The 20,231-nt window shown below is 43.3% G+C and overlaps 1 protein-coding gene and 1 long non-coding RNA gene across 2 annotated transcripts; one reads left to right on the plus strand and one right to left on the minus strand.

The window, feature by feature from the left end:
- Positions 1-122: 122 nt before the first annotated feature.
- LOC115137942 (purine nucleoside phosphorylase-like) lies at positions 123-5,201 on the minus strand. The gene is made up of 6 exons (XM_029674262.2): positions 4,898-5,201; positions 2,849-3,018; positions 2,580-2,683; positions 2,042-2,217; positions 1,119-1,309; positions 123-1,003 (listed from the first exon to the last, which is right to left on the minus strand). Exons 1-6 carry the CDS (start codon positions 4,918-4,920, stop codon positions 786-788), a joined length of 882 nt encoding a protein of 293 aa, XP_029530122.1. The 5' UTR covers positions 4,921-5,201; the 3' UTR covers positions 123-785.
- Positions 5,112-10,773, plus strand: LOC135574288 (uncharacterized). The gene is made up of 2 exons (XR_010465277.1): positions 5,112-5,529; positions 10,139-10,773. It is a non-coding gene; the product is annotated as an uncharacterized LOC135574288 (long non-coding RNA).
- The last annotated feature ends 9,458 nt before the right edge of the window (positions 10,774-20,231 follow it).

A 20,231-nucleotide genomic window follows, 5' to 3' on the forward strand; every position in this document is an offset into this window, starting at 1 on the left:
TAATATCAACCAGTGAATAATTCTCAAGTTGCTTCCTCAATCTTTTCTGGACAACATTTTACACAGGAGTGTCATCGACCAATAAATTGGCCAATTGCCCCCAATTAAAACAGAAGACTTGATCACATGAATAAATACATTTACATTTAAGTCATTTAGCAGACGCTCTTATCCAGAGCGACTTAAACTTTAGTAGCCACATTCATATTTTTAGAAAAGGACAAGAGCAGAAATAAATACCTTATGATGGTAAATGTACATCTATAGACAGGATACACACATTAAGACATGTACAGCAGATTCATCGCGTTCTCATCGTTACGTTAAATCTAGACATTTACATCTGCAGATCAATATTAAATTAACACCATCTTCTAATAGACAATAATAATAGCAACAATAACAACAACAACTCAAATAGAATCCGCCCGTAGAGCTGCTCACGGCAGGAATGTACACTAGCTTAAAAAAAATAAGAAGAATGTTTTAAAAAGTGAGAGGGACTCAACTACTGAGGGTGAGGCGTCAGCCAGTAAAAAAGTCAAAAGCAGGTCATTGGGTTTCATAGCTTCAAGGCGGTCGGTTTCTATTGATTCAGGGCCAGTTTCACAATATAAATATAATTCCTAGAAGGGAAATAGCCCCTCACGATCACGGCAATTTGACTGCACCCTTCATTGGTACACTCAAAATGGCCGCCAGCCAACCCATCAGCTACCCACTGACTTGAATGGGGATGCCCACTGTAGGAAATATATTTCTATAAGATTGGTGGTTGGTTCCATTTAGGCGTTGGTGTTGTTGTACTCCATGCGAGTGACCATGGTAGAGACCAGTTTCTGCAGCTGGATGGAGCGGTGCTGGCCTGTCTCCAGGACTTCCTTGTGGTTGGCCTTCTCCTCACTGTCGTAGTCCATCACAGCCTTGTTGGTGATCAGGGACAGAGCGAACACTCGCATGCCGCAGTGACGCGCTACAATCACCTCATGAACTGTACTCATGCCTGAGGGAGAGAGAGAGAAAGAGCTGCATCAATTATATTTTTACTCAATATTTCCAATGCATTGTGAAGGTGTTGATTGAACTATTGCAGGGAGGCAGGGAGAGATGAGACGTACCGACAGCGTCAGCTCCCAGTTTGTGCAGCATGCGACACTCCGCGATGGTCTCGAACGAGGGCCCGCCCAGGACACAGTACACACCCTCACGCAGGAAGTCACCGTAGCCCAGCTCCTGTCCCACATCCACAGCCAGCTGCTGCAGCTCTCTGTCGTACGCATCAGACATACAGGGGAACCGCACGCCGAACCTAGGAGAGAGAGGGGGAGGGTTACACCTCAATGCCACAACTACTGCACATCGCACGCCGAACCTGGGAGAGAGGGAGGGTTACACCTCAATGCCACAACTACTGCACATCGCACGCCGAACCTAGGAGAGAGAGAGAGGGAGGGTTACACCTCAATGCCACAACTACTGCACATCGCACGCCGAACCTAGGAGAGAGAGAGAGGGAGGGTTAACCAATGCCACAACTACTGGACGCCGAACCTAGGAGAGAGAGAGGGAGGGTTACACCTCAATGCCACAACTACTGCACATCGCACGCCGAACCTAGGAGAGAGAGAGGGAGGGTTACACCTCAATGCCACAACTACTGCACATCGCACGCCGAACCTAGGAGAGAGAAAGGGAGGGTTACACCTCAATGCCACAACTACTGCACATCGCACGCCGAACCTAGGAGAGAGAGAGGGAGGGTTACACCTCAATGCCACAACTACTGCACATCGCACGCCGAACCTAGGAGAGAGAAGAGGGAGGGTTACACCTCAATGCCACAACTACTGCACATCGCACACCGAACCTAGGAGAGAGAGTGAGGGAGGGTTACACCTCAATGCCACAACTACTGCACATCGCACACCGAACCTAGGAGAGAGAGAGGGAGGGTTACACCTCAATGCCACAACTATTGCACGTGCAAACAAGTTCAACACAATTCTCTGTCACACACAACACACAAGCTTGCCACGCCTACCTGTCGTCGTTAGGTCCAGACAGTGGGTTGTTGCCAGCGAACCCAGGCATGTTGATGTGGTCTTTCATGATCATGATGTCTCCCACCTTGAAGTCCTGGTTGAGACCGCCAGCAGCGTTGGTCAGGATTACTGTCTCAACACCCAGCAAGCTGAAGATACGCATGGGCAGGGTGATCTAGAACACAAACACATGGTCAATTCATCACAAACGGTAGAACACATCACAATGTACAGCTAATACATGAATACTCTATTGCAGGATTCCTGATTTTATATGCTAAGTTTGTATTCTCAAAACATCTATAACTAACATTGAATCATTTTTTGCAGTAAAACAATTCATACATGACACACAGGAGCGTAAAAAACACAACGTGGTCATATATGACCTGTATTCAACTGGTGTTGTAAAGCAAATTGCCCCTGATAAAGGAAAAATAAAGAAGATATCTTCTCTACATATCATGTGAAGTAATGGAAAGAGCAGCGGATGTCTGCCTGCCACAGTCACTAGGTAGTAAACAGACAGGATAGTACCTTCTGGATGGCGTATCCCTCGTAGAGGTGGAAGCGACCCTGCATGCACACACATGGCCTTCCCTTCAGCATCCCGAACACCAGGCGACCAGCATGTCCATCCACTGTAACACAACCACCAATTAGAATGCACCGACCATGTGTTTTTCCATAGGCTATAACGTGAGTTTTTCCTGGTTAGATGACAGGACCAAGATAATCTTGGACCTACACATCTGCAATGACGTTTCACCACATAAGAACACAAGTTGACAGGCATAATATTACACCTGTGCTCTGGGGGAAGTTGGGGATATCCTTGTAGTTGAAGGCCACCTGGTCTTTAAGCATGTCAGCCAGTCCTCCCATTCCTGAACCACACACAATGCCCACCAGGGGGCGAACAGAGGTCTGAGTCAACAGCCAGTCTGCTGTACCCTTGCAGTCCTCATAGCTGATCCTGAAACACAGAGGGAGAAATACTGTAAGTTAGAATAAAATACCTACTTATACTATGACTTTCTAAAATAACAGATGTGATGGTCGATGCTATCAGACACATTGCTGATTTGCCCTGGAGTGTGTCAGAGTGTCGATGGGAAGTTGAAGTGTGTGTGTGCTGATTAAACATATGTTTTCCATTGAAACACGTGCATGTGCACACACACACACACACATTCATTCAGAGTCACGCTGCCTCAGCCTGAGTCCTCCTCTTATTTAACTAGGCAAGTCAGTTAAGAACAAATTCTTATTTTGAATGACAGCCTAGGAACAGTGGGTTAACTGCCTGTTCAGGGGCAGAACGACTGATTTATACATGGACAGCTCAGGGATTCAATCCAGCAACCTTTCAGTTACTGGCCCAAAGCTCTATCCACTAGGCTACCTGCCGCCCCTTTATGGGGCTAAATGGTTCATTAACGCGATAATACATACCTTTTTGGGTTGACCCAACCAAATACACATAGAAATGTGTGTTATAAATCTGTCGTTCTCAATGAAATGTGCATTATGTGCGCTATTGCTATGCTTTCTGATCTCAGGTTTCGTTTTCGCATCTTATACATCGGCTTCAAAAAGCTGAAATAACAATATTTTTGGTTTTGGAAAATATATTTCACAGCAGTTTAGACGGTACAATGGTCCTCTACTCTACAATTGTTTGTTTGTCACATAAACAGAAATTGGGCAAATTTAGGAAACCAGGAAATGGCGAAGCATTTCTGAATAACGCAAATGTTGAAATATGCCTCCAGGATAGGAAGTGTGAATTACATTTGATGAGTATTTATACATATTTCGGTTCAGTATATAATACCGAAATGATTTAATCAAATATTATGTTAAAATATAATAAATTACTATTTAGATTTTTCTCAATAATTTTGGTTTTTAAAAACAGCAGCACATCTGGTTATTCCTTTTCAGTAATGATGTAACCCGCGCGTACTTCGCTTCCCCTATCCCATTCGAGAACGCGACAGGACTCCCTAAACACCCACTTCATTTCGTAGCCCATACAGAATCCTGTCAGGTGTTGTGCCGAAAATCTCCCCTGCCAGAATCCCCCCACCCCTTCGCGGTCTTCAATGCTGCGACTTGCTTGCTAGTTGAGATTTCTGCTTTTCACTCCGTTGTCAGTTTAGCCTACATTTCACTGATTTTAGTAGCAGAAAGCATTTTTGTCTGCAGTTTTCGGCTTGGCTATTTGTTTCATGTGTATGTTGCGGTTCTAGCTTGTATGGCGCCCTGGGCGACCCCCCCCCCCCTCCCTCTAGCCACAAAATTAAGGAAATTAGAAGGGGAGGAGGGGGGGGGGGTTCTGTCAGAAGGGAGATTTTCGGCACAAAACCGGCAGCCAACATGCACTGTGACGTAGGCTATACTTAAAGACGGTACAGTTAAAGCTATTCTGCTTTAATATCTAGTCTGAACCTGACAATATCTTTTTTAAATATTCGAAATATGATTGAAAGTCTATCGTATAATCTCGATGAAAAGACCAAACTCAATCCCCCCCGACTGCGCTTGTCCCATCTGCTGCCCATTGCTCATGTAACGTTAACGCTGAATCGCCAGAGCTACACAAACCCATTTCGGGGGTCTCATCTAAAAATAAACACTACTATATAGTCCACGTGCACACTTGACCATATGCGATACTAGTTCCTACAGTAGCACCACGTGTGAATAAAAGTAGCGGGTAAGTACTGGCAGGTAAAATACCACGATAGAATGATGCAATGTCCCCCTACGCACTTGCCCGCGGAACAAGATGTAAAGAGCGCGTCTAGAACATGAATGGAATGAATGAAATAATAACCTAGGCTACTCACCCGGTACTTGACTCTGGAAACATTCTGAAAAGTAATGCGAATGGAATCCTCTCAAAAGCAGCGACGTATCAAGTGGCTCAATGTAACAGCAGAAGATAGACTTGACTGGCGGCAAAACCTCAAGCGGATAAAAATCCTTAAAAAAATAAACACTTCAAATAAATAAATTAAAGTGGTATTTTAAATAATGTTAGATGATCTAAATGGTCAAATCATTCATTTGAAAACCGTTGAACTGTATAGTAGTCTTCTAGCTAACAGTTTTAAAGTAGATGCTCTTGTATCTGGTCAGCTTTGCAAATGCATCTGTGCAATTATAGACCGAGCCCTTCTCTGTTACCCCTCCTCCTGGGTGACGCAAATACATCCGGACGTTTGGATTGGACCATACCGCACACGTTAAAACTACGCAATTCTGGACAGGAGGAATGCACGGTTGTCTGATAGAAATATGTTCCATGTCTGTTTGAGTTCATTTATTCTCACCCAAACCCTGACACACCCCTTCAGAATGGTCGGCACGTCAGAATGTTCAAATAAATATTTGGAAACCAAGGGGTGTAGCCTAGGCTAATGCCTATAGGCTATGGAATGTGTCAAATGAGTAGTCTGCTGTTGATCATTCACAAAAGGTACAGTAACTTTTTTTATCCTAACATCTTGTTTATTTTTCAGCCGTTTCATAGATGTTTAGATATGATGATGGGGGTTCCCATAAGGAAGGGTTAGTGCTATCCAGAATCCTTGGGACGTCCATAACCTAAACCCTAACCTTAACCCGGCTACTCTTACCCTAACCTTAACCCTTACCTTAACCACTTTACATTTCAACTTCAATGGGGTAGGGAGGTTACAAGGATCCAGGAAAGCACAGACCCACAAGGAAGTGACTCAGCAGCCTGGACAGGAATCGTGCTTTGTTTTGAATATCACATGTGACTCCATTTACTTGCCTCATCACACCCCACCAATTATTATTGCATTATTTGGGTTAGGCACCGATTGGCTCAAAGAAAACATGAGCAAAAATGTTGCAACCTGAGCTTTACCAAAATTGTGTTTGACCGGATACAATGCTATTTCACAGCAAACAAAGTGACAACACACTTTCAGTAAGCACAGCACTTTTAACAAGACAGCACCCACAATCATTTTATCATCAATTTCTCTCAACCAAACACCAGTCATTTGTGTGACTTCAGTGCAGCTTTTGACGTTATCGATCATAGTCTGCAGCTGGAAAAACGTATGTGCTATGGCTTTGCACCCCCTGTTATAATGTGGATAAAGAGCTACTTGTCTAACAGAACACAGAGGGTGTTCTATAATGGAAACCTCTCCAACATAATCCAGGTAGAAGCAGAAATTCCCCAGGGCAGCTGATTAGGACCGTTGCTTTTTTCAATCTTTACTAACGACATGCCACTGGCTTTGAGTAAAGCCTATGTTTCTATGTATGAGGAGGACTCAACACTGTACACGTCAGCTACTACAGCGACTGAAATGACTGCAACACTCAACAACGAGTTGCAGTTAGTTTCAGAGTGGGTGGCAAGGAAAAAGTTAGTACTAAATATTGCCAAAACTAAAAGCATTATATTTGGGACAAATCATTCACTAATCCATAAACCTCAAATACATCTCATGATGAATAATGTGGATATTGAGCAAGTTGAGGTGACTAAACTGCTTGGAGTAATTCTGGACTGTAAACTGTCATGGTCAAAACATATTGATACAACAGTAGCTAAAATGGGGAGAAGTCTGTCCACAATAAAGCACTGCTCTGCCTTCTTAACAACACTATCAACAAGGCAGGTCCTACAGGCCCTGGTTTAGTCACACCTTGACTATTGTTCAGTAGTGTGTTCAGGTGCCTCAAAGAGGGACTTGGGAAAATTGCAGTTGGCTCAGAACAGGGCAGCACTGCTGGCCCTTAAAAGTACACGGAGAGCTAATATTAATGATATTCATGTCAGTCTCTCATGGCTCAAAGTGGAAGAGAGATTGTCTTCATCATTACTTGTTTTTGCAAAAGGTATTGACAAGCTGAAAGTACCGTGCTGTCTGTTTAAAATACGAGCACACAGCTCAGACACCCATTCATACCCCACAAGACATGCCACCACAGGTCTCTTCACAGTCCCCAAGTCCAGAACAGACTATGGGAGGCACACAGTACTACATAGAGCCATGACTACATGGAACTCTATTCCACATCAGGTAACTGATGCAAGCAGTAGAATCAGATTTAAAAAACAAACAAAAATACACCTTATGGAACAGCGGGGACTGTGAAGTAACACAAACATAGGCACATACACATGCATACACACACACACATGCATACACACACACACGACATACGCACTATACACACACATGGATTTCTGCATTGTAGATATGTGGTAGTGTTGTGTGGGCCTGAGGACACACACTTAGTGTGTTGTGACTTCTGTAATGATTGTATTGTAATGTTTTTTAAAATTGTATAACTGCCTTAATTTTGCAGACCCCAGGAAGAGTAGCTGCTGCCTTGGCAACAGCTAATGGGGATCCATAATAAATACAATAAATACAAATACAATACACTTTAAATCTTAGGATCTACAAGTACTTCCAAATATAGGAAATCAACTGGAAAACATGTGAAATGATCCTTGTGTGACGGATGCCACTTCCCTCTTTCCCCTGTTTGTAGTGTAGGCTACCACCTTGTACATACAGTAATATAAGGCAATAAATAAAGTGTTACTTGACACACTGTAATTGTGAGATAAGCACTCTTGGTGAGATAGTGTGTCATATAGTAAGATTCTAACTTCCCTTCTAGGCCTATAGACTATAAACCCACTTTACACCCTTTGATATGGAGCTGGGTTATCACTAGACGGGTAGGAAGGTTATCTTGTGAGTTACAAATTAAACATTCCTCCTGGTGTTTATTTCAATCGTATGACACAACTGTTCCTGGCTCCACTATAGTCAACATGAAGGAGGACAATGACCTACTAGGTGATACAACACCGTCAGTAATGCTCAGTGCCAGGTTACAGGTAGACTGTTAAAGTTCAACAGGTCATGAGATTCTCTTTATTCTTGACTATTATTATAACTATTACTGTTGTATTACTGGTGTATTATCACATTACTTGATTATTATACATGTACATTATACATGTACACTAATTGGCACAAAGTCTTCAACCAAGCCTCTCAAACTAAAGCCTATCTTTAAACCAACACTGTTACACAAAGCCTACCTACCTAGGCCTCAATAGGCCTTTGACTTTATACAACATGTGATCACGATGATAATCCAAAAATGTATATATATATGTATATATACATATATATATATATAATGTATTTGGTCTCTCTTTTTGTATGATTTGGCATTCAAAAGTTGGTTGCAAGCTTCAAGTAGGTTGCTCAATATTTTTTGTACAGTCCCAGTCAAAACAACTAGTTGCCTGTTCGCCTGTGTTCACAGGCCAATACAGATCAATAGAAATGTTCTGGAGCCTTCTAAAGCACCTGTCACCGTGGTCCTATTCTCTTCCCTTGTTGCATCACATCTCAGATGGGAAAAAAACAGCACAATATTTAGATGACTACCTGACCAGCTGACGGCAGGGGTGTGTGTGTGCCCCCGTGCATGTTTGTTTGTCTATGTACGTGTGTGTATGTGTGTGCACACGTGTGTGTGTGTGTGTTGCGGGCAGGGGGAGGTGGGTCATAGATTAGCCTTTAAGGGAAAAAACACATGATTTCAAGATAACATGTTTTGCATTTGTACCATTTTATTTCAAATCATGTGAAACCATGTTGTTGGGGAACATTTCACGTGATGATACTTTTTTTTTTACATGAGATTTCACAAGTGATGCCTTGCACACAAGTGATGCCTTGCACACCTTCCCCAGAAGGTCACAGTGTTTCCAACTTACATATTTGACACACATTATTACTTATTACTTAAGTAACATGTCTTTACCTGGGATTTGAACTCACAACCTCTTGGTTCAGGGTATTCTGATCTTCCTGCTACTCCACCATATCAGTGTCTATAACTGATTTCAACAGTATTCCTACACATTGGAGTTCAAAGTAAATCTGAAGTTGTTAAAAATATACTCAAGAAAACTATTATACTTATCATAGTGATTCAGGAGTAACATTAAAACCTATTATATTTATCATAGTGATTCAGGAGTAACATTAAAACCTATTCTATTTATCATAGTGATTCAGGAGTAACATTAAAACCTATTTATCATAGTGATTCAGGAGTAACATTAAAACCTATTCTATTTATCATAGTGATTCAGGAGTAACATTAAAACATATTCTATTTATCATAGTGATTCAGGAGTAACATTAAAACCTATTCTATTTATCATAGTGATTCAGGAGTAACATTAAAACCTATTCTATTTATCATAGTGATTCAGGAGTAACATTAAAACCTATTCTATTTATCATAGTGATTCAGGAGTAACATTAAAACCTATTATATTTATCATAGTGATTCAGGAGTAACATTAAAACCTATTATATTTATCATAGTGATTCAGGAGTAACATTAAAACCTATTCTATTTATCATAGTGATTCAGGAGTAACATTAAAACCTATTATATTTATCATAGTAATTCAGGAGTAACATTAAAACCTATTATATTTATCATAGTAATTCAGGAGTAACATTAAAACCTATTATATTTATCATAGTAATTCAGGAGTAACAGTAAAACCTATTATATTTATCATAGTGATTCAGGAGTAACATTAAAAGAGAATAATATGCCACACCAATATAAGGGAGAAACAGAAACTAGTGAATGTGGTGTGATATTATCGCCTGAGCATGCACAAACTATATCATATGTTTTCCTACCTTTCTACTACAGGTACATAAACTCAGCAAAAAAAGAAACGTCCCTTTTTCAGGACCCAGTCTTTCAAAGATAATTTGTAAAAATCCAAATAACTTCACAGATCATTGTAAAGGGTTTAAACACTGTTTCCCATGCATGTTCAATGAACCATAAACAATTGATTAACATGCACATTGTGGAACAGTCGGTAAGACACTAACAGCCTACAGACGGTAGGCAATTAAGGTCGCAGTTATGAAAACTTAGGACACTAAAGAGGTCTCTCTCTCTCTCTCTCTCTCTCTCTCTCTCTCTCTCTCTCTCTCTCTCTCTCTCTCTCTCTCTCTCTCTCTCTCGCACAGGATCGGTACATCCGAACATCACACCTACGGAACAAGTACAGGATGGCAACAACAACTGCCCGAGTTACACCAGGAACGCACAATCCATCCATCAGTGCTCAGACTATCCGCAATAGGCTGAGAGAGGCTGGACTGAGGGCTTGTAGGCCTGTTGTAAGGCAGGTCCTCACCAGACATCACCAGCAACAACGTCGCTTATGGGCACAAACCCACCGTCGCTGGACCAGACAGGACTGGCAAAAAGTGCTCTTCACTGAAGAGTCACAGTTTTGTCTCACCAGGAGTGATGGTCAGATTCGCATTTATCGTCAAGGAAATGAGCATTACACTGGGACCTGTTGGCATGTGCCTTGTTGGATGAGAAAGGGTAAAATGTCACAGCAAGAACTGGCAAATCTGGTGCTGTCCATAAGGAAGAGATGCACTGCAGTACTTAATGCAGCTGGTGACCACACCAGATACTGACTGTTACTTTTGATTTTGACCCCCCCTTTGTTCAGGGACACATTATTCAATTTCTGTTAGTCACATGACTGTGGAACTTGTTCAGTTTATGTCTCTTGGTGAATCTTGTTATGTTCATGCAAATATTTACACATGTTAAGTTTGTTGAAAATAAACGCAGTTGACAGTGAGAGGACGTTTAGATCCCTAGATGCCTAATGCCTGGTAATATACTAGTAGACACACAGACACAGCAGGAATTTTACAATGAACCGGTGATGTAGTCACAGATTATCCATTATATTGACCAGATACTCCACTGGCCTCTCTAACAATAAAAATACGTCTTCAAAAATGGAAGCCAGTCGGGAGGAGGCAAGATCAGAGGTTGGACCATTCTAGCCAATGAGAGGGGAAATACGTGTGTGAACAAAAGGCACAACGGTTTCCACTAGTTACCACAGACACAAAGTTAGGGTTGGGCATAAGGTTAGCAGCGTGGTTAAGTTTTAAAATCACATGTTTAGAAGATACATTGTAGACATAGCAGGACTTTGTGGCTTTGTGGTGGCTTTGTGGTGGCAGTAACTAGTGGTGACCATGCACAACTCGAAAGACCCCACCATTGATTATGTTGTTATTAGTTTGCTTACGTTCCATTGTACTTATGCTCACTGTATAGCTGAATATTGAGGTCTCTGTCTGTGTCTAGCTCTCTGCCAAAACCCACAGCCTGGTGTCTGTGAGAGAAGGTGAGAAAAGGGACTGAGGGTGATAGTGAGACACAGAGAGACACTGACTGTTTTTCTCTGAGACAAGGGCAGATTTGCATGTGATGTGATCGTTAACGAAGCGAGAGGGAGAACTGGGCTTATAATTAGTCTTCTCCAGCAGGTGGCGTTTTTAATTTGATTTTGCTCACCAAGAGAGGCATTTTTTCACACCATTATCCAGCAGAGGAATACAACTACTGACAACACACATCTCATATATGGGACAAACCTCATCCCGGGTCAACTATTAACAGCAAAGTAACTGCATTTGCGTTTGTTAAAGCTGTTTTCTAGTGACATTTATTTGGATACGTCCATAACAATGAGCTAATGATGGGTGATTTCGACTGGCATAGAACATGTGCTCTCTTGTCAGGACACTGTTGTTCAGATGAGCTAGGCAACATCACAGCTAACACAATGGGTCAACTGTCATCGTCTGTCTGTCTGTCTGTCTGCTTTTCTGTCTGATTGCTTTCTTGATGGCTTGCTTGTCTGTCTGGTCTCTCTGTCCTGTCTCTCTCTGTCTGTGTCTGTCTGGTCTCTCTCTGTCTGTGTCTGTCTGGTCTCTTTCTGTCTGTGTCTGTCTGGTCTCTCTCTGTCTGTGTCTGTCTGGTCTCTTTCTGTCTGTGTCTGTCTGGTCTCTCTCTCTGTCTGTGTCTGTCTGGTCTCTCTGTCCTGTCTCTCTCTGTCTGTGTCTGTCTGGTCTCTCTCTGTCTGTGTCTGTCTGGTCTCTCTCTGTCTGTGTCTGTCTGGTCTCTCTCTCTGTCTGTGTCTGTCTGTATAAACAAGGTTCCTTGTACATGTTTCTGCAGTATTTGTATTTATTATGGATACCCATTAGTTCCTGACAAGGCAGCAGCTACTCTTCCTGGGGTCCAGCAAAATTAAGGCAGTTTATACAATTTTAAAACATTACAATACATTCACAGATTTCACAACACACTGTGTGCCCTCAGGCCCCTACTCCACCACTACCACATATCTACAGTACTAAATCCATGTGTATTTATAGTGCGTATGTTATTGGGTGTGTGCTTCTGTGCATGTGCGTGTGTGTTTATGCATGTGTCTGTGTCAATGTTTGTGTTGCTTCACAGTCCCCACTGTTCCATGAGGGAATTTGTTTACAATACATACTGGTTGTAACCTGAGTGCAGGCCCACCATGTGAATATAAAAACAACGTTATTCTCATTTCTGATTATATGCACCGTGCTGTGTGTGAAACAGAGTTATTCCTGCGTACACCACACTGTTAAATCCCACACGGTGCCTAGCTGATTTATTCAAGCAGGTCTATCATCTGATAAAATCACATGCCTCGTCACGAGTACCCTGCTAACACAAATGTAGACATACTGACTCAATGACACCACAGTATCTGCATGATAGGCCTGTAGTTAACCTGGGATTAACCGTATCTAATCTGTTCAGAGCCAGACATCTACTCTCGTGCTGTGCTGTATTGTTTATGGTTGTACACCATGTTTATGGTTGTACACCATAAACAGTGCAGATATAGCCCTTGGTTCACTCCAGACCTGACTGGCCTTGACCAGCACAAAAACATCCTGTGGCGTACTGCATTAGCATCGAATAGCCCCCACGATATGCAACTTTTCAGGGAAGTTAGGAACCAATATACACAGGCAGTTAGGAAAGTGAAGGCTAAGTTTATCAAACAAAAATGTGCACCCTGTAGCACAAAATCCCCAAAATTCTGGGACACTGTAAAGTCCATGGAGAATAAGAGCACCTCCTCCCAGCTGCCCACTGCACTGAGGCTAGGAAACACTGTCACCACCGATAAATCCACGATAGTTGAGAATTTCAATAGCATTTTTGTACGGCTGGCAATGCTTTCCACCTGGGTACCCCTACCCCGGTCAAAAGTCCTGCACCCCCCACAGCAACTTGCCCAAGCCTCCCCATTTCCCCTTCACCCAAATCCAGTCAGCTGATGTTCTGAAAGAGCTGCAAAATCTGGACCCCGACATATCAGCCGGGCTAGACGATCTGGACCCTCTCTTTCTAAAATGATACGCCGCAATTGTTGCAACCCCTATTGCTAGCCTGTTCAACCTCTCTTTCGTATCGTCTGAGATCCCCAAAGATTGGAAAGCTGCCGCGGTCATCCCCCTCTTCAAAGGGGGAGACACTCTAGACCCAAACTGCTACAGACCTATATCTATCCTACCCTGTCTTTCTAAGGTCTTCGAAAGCCAAGTTAACAAACAGATCACTGACCATTTCGAATCCCACCGTACCTTCTCCGCTGGGCAATCTGGTTTCCGAGCTGGTCACGGGTGCACCTCAGTTATGCTCAAGGTCCTAAATGATATCACAACCGCCATCAATAAGAGACAATACTGTGCAGCTGTATTCATCGACCTGGCCAAGGCTTTCTACTCGGTCAATCACCACATTCTTATCGGCAGACTCAACAGCCTTGGTTTCTCAAATTACTGCCTCGCCTGGTTCACCAACAACTTCTCAGACAGAGTTCAGTGTGTCAAATCGGAGGGCCTGTTGTCCGGACCTCTGGCAGTCTCTATGGGGGTGCCACAGGGTTCAATTCTCGGGACGACCCTTTTCTCTGTTTCTCTTTTCTCACCCCAGTATCTCTACTTGCACATTCATCTTCTGCACATCTTTCACTCCAGTGTTTAATCGCTAAATTGTCATTATTTCGCCACTATGGCCTATTTATTGCCTTACCTCCCTAATCTTACCTCATTTGCACACACTATATATAGACTTTTTCTATTCTGTTATTGACTGCATGTTTGTTTATTCCATGTGTAACTCTGTGTTGTTGTTTGTGTCGCACTGCTTTGCTTTATCTTGGCCAGGTCGCAGTTGTAGAGGAGAACTTGTTCTCAACTAGCCTACCTGGTTAAATAAAGATGACACATCTTTCCAAAAATGGGTCAAGGTTGGGGTATGTTTGTTTTTTCCCCTGGATGTAAATGATTGAGGACATTTTTGTTTGTGAGACATTGAGGAAGATCTGTGTATGTGTGAGTGTGAGTGTGTGTGTATGTGTGTGCGTGTATATTTGTATTTGTAATTTATTATGGATCCCCATTAGCTGTCGCCAAGGCAGCAGCTACTCTTCCTGGGGTCCAACAAAAATGAAGGCAGTTTATACAATTTTAAAAACATTACAATACAATCACAACACACTGTGTGCCCTCAGGCCCCTACTCCACCACTACCTCATATCTACAACACACTGTGTGCCCTCAGGCCCCTACTCCACCACTACCTCATATCTACAACACACTGTGTGCCCTCAGGCCCCTACTCCACCACTACCTCATATCTACAACACACTGTGTGCCCTCAGGCCCCTACTCCACCACTACCTCATATCTACAACACACTGTGTGCCCTCAGGCACCTACTCCACCACTACCTCATATCTACAACACACTGTGTGCCCTCAGGCCCCTACTCCACCACTACCTCATATCTACAACACACTGTGTGCCCTCAGGCACCTACTCCACCACTACCTCATATCTACAACACACTGTGTGCCCTCAGGCCCCTACTCCACCACTACCTCATATCTACAACACACTGTGTGCCCTCAGGCCCCTACTCCACCACTACCTCATATCTACAACACACTGTGTGCCCTCAGGCCCCTACTCCACCACTACCTCATATCTACAACACACACTGTGTGCCCTCAGGCCCCTACTCCACCACTACCTCATATCTACAACACACTGTGTGCCCTCAGGCCCCTACTCCACCACTACCTCATATCTACAACACACTGTGTGCCCTCAGGCCCCTACTCCACCACTACCTCATATCTACAACACACTGTGTGCCCTCAGGCACCTACTCCACCACTACCTCATATCTACAACACACGGTGTGCCCTCAGGCACCTACTCCACCACTACCTCATATCTACAACACACTGTGTGCCCTCAGGCACCTACTCCACCACTACCTCATATCTACAACACACTGTGTGCCCTCAGGCCCCTACTCCACCACTGCCTCATATCTACAACACACTGTGTGCCCTCAGGCACCTACTCCACCACTACCTCATATCTACAGTACTAAATCCAGGTGTATGTGTGTGCATAGTGCCTATGTTATCTTGTGTGTAAGCATGCGTCTGTGCCTATGGTTGTGTTGCTTCACAGTCCCCGCTTTTCCTTACATGTGTGTATGTGTGTATTTGTGTGAGTTTGTGTATGTGTGTGAGTGTGTGAGTGAGTGGGTGTATGTGTGTGTGTCTGTGTATGTGCGTGTGTGTGTGTGTGTGTGTATTTGTGTGAGTTTGTGTGTATGTGAGTGTGTGTGTGTGTGTGTGTGTGTGTGTGTGTGTATGAGAGTATGTGAGTGTGTGTGTGTGTGTGTGTGTGTGTGTGTGTGTGTGTGTGTGTGTGTGTGTGTGTGTGTGTGTGTGTGTGTGTGTGAGTATGTGAGTGAGTGAGTGAGTGGGTGGGTGGGTGTGTGTGTGTGTATGTGTGTGTGTGAGAGTATGTGAGTGAGTGGGTGTGTGTGTGAGAGTATGTGAGTGAGTGGGTGTGTGTGTGTGTGAGTGTGAGTGTGAGTGTGAGTGTGAGTGTGAGTGTGTGTGTACAGTATGTGGGAGTGTCAGAGGGAGAGGTGGGTGATAGATTAGACAGAGAATCTGGTGGTCAGTGTATTAGCTATCGATGTGTAGGACAGATAGTCAGCCATGCAGTTGTGTGGTGGACAGACAGGGCAGTGTAACGTTATGTAACCAGTGGCTGTGGGAATAGCTACTGTCTCAGTAATGTGTGCTGATTGACAAGGCTGAGAGCCGAGAGAGAGAGGCTAGCTCTGTCCGAAATGGCACTCTTTCCCCTATATAGTGGATTTGACCAGAGCCCTAGGGTGCCAAGGTAGTGCCCTATATAGTGGATTTGACCAGAGCCCTAGGGTGCCAAGGTAGTGCCCTATATAGTGGATTTAACCAGAGCCCTAGGGTGTCAAGGTAGTGCCCTATATAGTGGATTTAACCAGAGCCCTAGGGTGCCAAGGTAGTGCCCTATATAGTGGATTTGACCAGAGCCCTAGGGTGCCAAGGTAGTGCCCTATATAGTGGATTTGGGAGTGAGAGAGGAAGTGAGAGAGAGGGAGGTGAGAGGGGGGTGAGAGTAAGAGGGAGAGAGAGAGAGGGAGGTGAGAGGGGGGTGAGAGTAAGAGGGAGAGAGAGAGAGAAACACGAGTCACATGAAGGGCTCATTGTGACACGAGATCACCAGTATGATCAGCACTCAAAATGAGCTCAAATCAGGCCACCGAAAGCAGAGAAGGATGTACGCTGTTATTCCAGTTACTACTTGCACACACACACTCGCCTACCTCAATGCCCTGTGAAGGCCACCACATGACACACTCCTTCAAAGACATTCTTTCCTTGAAGTTCAAGGGGTTCTTTATGATGCTAGGAACCAGTTTGCCATGTCAATATTGTGTATTACGTCTGGATCATATAGATTGAGTTGGGTTGACAGCACCTTTTAACTGTGCCAGTCCTACAAAACACTGCTTGTACAGAACATACTGTGACTACCTGAGGTACATGCTGTGCTGTACAGACAGTTATGGCCATGTACATCCAAGGCTAAACGGTGGGTACGTGAGCAGGGTCTTTATAGGACCGAGGCATTCCTGTCTGTCTCTGGATAGTCCAACAGAATAGAGTCACATAACATTGACAAGCCATTATTAGTCTAATCCAGCCAGAACCTAGCTGTTAAAAAACAACCTAACATAGGAGGGAACTGTCTAGAGGGAGTTAGAGAGAAGGGGAGAGAGAGGTTTATGTAACCCAAAGATCTGTTATCTACTGACCAAGAGAACATACAGACATACAGTACATCCACACAGACATACAGTACATCCACAGAGACATACAGTACATCCACACAGACATCCATACAGACATACAGTACATACATACAGACATACAGTACATCCACAGAGACATACAGTACATCCACACAGACATACAGTACATCCACAGAGACATACAGTACATCCACACAGACATACAGTACATCCACAGAGACATACAGTACATCCATACAGACATCCACACAGACATACAGTACATACATACAGACATACAGTACATCCACAGAGACATACAGTACATCCACACAGACATACAGTACATCCACAGAGACATACAGTACATCCATACAGACATCCACACAGACATACAGTACATACATACAGACATACAGTACATCCACAGAGACATACAGTACATCCACACAGACATACAGTACATCCACAGAGACATACAGTACAGACATCCACACAGACATACAGTACATACATACAGACATACAGTACATCCACAGAGACATACAGTACATCCATACAGTACATCCATACAGACATCCACAGAGACATACAGTACATCCACACAGACATACAGTACATCCACACAGACATACATTACATCCATACAGACATACAGTACATACATACAGACATACAGTACATACAGTACATCCACACAGACATACAGACATACAGTACATCCACACAGACATACAGTACATCCATACAGACATACAGTACATCCACACAGACATACAGTACATCCATACAGAGATACAGTACATCCATACAGACATACAGTACATACATACAGACATACAGTACATACAGTACATCCACACAGACATCCATACAGACATACAGACATACAGTACATCCATACAGAGATACAGTACATCCACACAGACATACAGTACATCCATACAGAGATACAGTACATCCATACAGACATACAGTACATACATACAGACATACAGTACATACAGTACATCCACACAGACATCCATACAGACATACAGACATACAGTACATCCATACAGACATACAGTACATCCACACAGACATACAGTACATCCATACAGAGATACAGTACATCCATACAGACATACAGTACATCCATACAGACATACAGTACATCCACACAGACATACAGTACATCCATACAGACATACAGTACATCCACACAGACATACAGTACATCCATACAGTACATCCATATAAACATACAGTACATCCACACAGACATACAGTACATCCACACAGACATACAGTACATCCACACAGACATACAGTACATCCATACAGACATACGGTACATCCATACAGACATCCATACAGACATCCAGTACATCCACAGAGACATACAGTACATCCATACAGACATACAGTACATCCACACAGACATACAGTACATCCACACAGACATACAGTACATCCACACAGACATACAGTACATCCATACAGACATACGGTACATCCATACAGACATCCATACAGACATCCAGTACATCCACAGAGACATACAGTACATCCATATAAACATACAGTACATCCACACAGACATACAGTACATCCACACAGACATACAGTACATCCACACAGACATACAGTACATCCATACAGACATACGGTACATCCATACAGACATCCATACAGACATCCAGTACATCCACAGAGACATACAGTACATCCATACAGACATACGGTACATCCATACAGTACATCCATATAGACATACAGTACATCCACACAGACATACAGTACATCCACACAGACATACAGTACAGTAGTACCCCTGGGGTGGCAGGGTAGCCTAGTGGTTAGAGCGTTGGACTAGTAACCGAAAGGTTGAGCTGACAAGGTACAGATCTGTCGTTCTGCCCCTGAACAGGCAGTTAACCCACTGTTCCTTGGCCGTCATTGAAAATAAGAATTTGTTCTTAACTGACTTGCCTAGTTAAATAAAGGTAAAAAACAATTAAAAAATAAAACATACAGTACATCCACACAGACATACAGAGGGAAAGAGATGTTAACAATGAAAAGATTTAGGCTTTATCAATAACCATGAAATACCTAAGCGACCAAAATAGGCACACTCACACACAGACACACACTCTCCCTGATACTTATTTTCCACCATAATTTGCAAATAAATAAATTAAAAATCCTGTGATTTTCTGGAATTTTTTCCCTCATTTTGTCTTTCATAGTTGAAGTGTACCTATGATGAAAATTACAGGCCTCTCATCTTTTTAAGTGGGAGAACTTGCACAATTGGTGGCTGACTAAATACTTTTTTGCCCCTCTGTACATAGGGAATGTCCTTTAATAAGCCAGCACGCAGAGAACATGTGACAGAAGGAGAGAGCAGTATTTGAAGAAAAAGGTGCCCCTGGCTGTAGGGAGCAGGATGGGGGCAGGATCATAGAGATGGGACATTTAGTAGTTCAATGTAACCAAGTTTCAGGTTTGTCCTGCCAGAATTTAGGCCAAGGTCCTGATTCCCTGTGTCAGTTTGGTTAGAGAGGAGAAAGACAGACAGAGGGAAAGAGAAGGGGGGAGCTGTCGGGAACAGAGAAAGAAGAGGAAAGAGATTGGGGAGAGAGAGAGAGAGAGAGAGGCGGGGTGAGAGAGAGAAGGTGGGGAGAGAAAGAGAGAGAGCAGGTGAAAGAGTGATAAGGAGAGAGACAGAGAGAGATGGGGTGTGAGAGAGAGAGAGAGAGAGAGAGAGAGAGAGAGAAAGAGATGGGGTGAGATAGAGATGGGAAGAGAGAGATGGGGGAGATAGAGAGAAAGAATCAGGGGGTGAGAGAGAGAGAGAGAGAAAGAGATGGGGTGAGAGAGATGGGAAGAGAGAGATGGGGGAGATAGAGAGAAAGAATCAGGGGGTGAGAGAGAGAGAGAGAGAGAGAGAGAGGTGAGAGAGAAAGAAAGAGAGAGAGAGAGAGCGTTCCTGGTGCTCTGTTCACAAAGATAATTACACATTGAAAATAATGAATAAAAAAACAGAGCAATCTA

This window comes from Oncorhynchus nerka, linkage group LG12, assembly GCF_034236695.1.
Source record: "Oncorhynchus nerka isolate Pitt River linkage group LG12, Oner_Uvic_2.0, whole genome shotgun sequence".
NCBI classification, from domain to species: domain Eukaryota; kingdom Metazoa; phylum Chordata; class Actinopteri; order Salmoniformes; family Salmonidae; genus Oncorhynchus; species Oncorhynchus nerka.

What these genes read in the sequence shown, in the direction of transcription:
- LOC115137942 (XM_029674262.2), bottom strand. Translation starts at nt 4,920, where the DNA reads ATGTTTCCAGAGTCAAGTACCGG. An exon ending in CAACTTCCCCCAGAGCACAG is followed by an intron (nt 2,684 to 2,848) that starts GTGTAATATTAT and finishes GTTGTGTTACAG; the next exon opens with TGGATGGACATGCTGGTCGC. An exon ending in ACTGGGAGCTGACGCTGTCG is followed by an intron (nt 1,004 to 1,118) that starts GTACGTCTCATC and finishes TCTCTCCCTCAG; the next exon opens with GCATGAGTACAGTTCATGAG.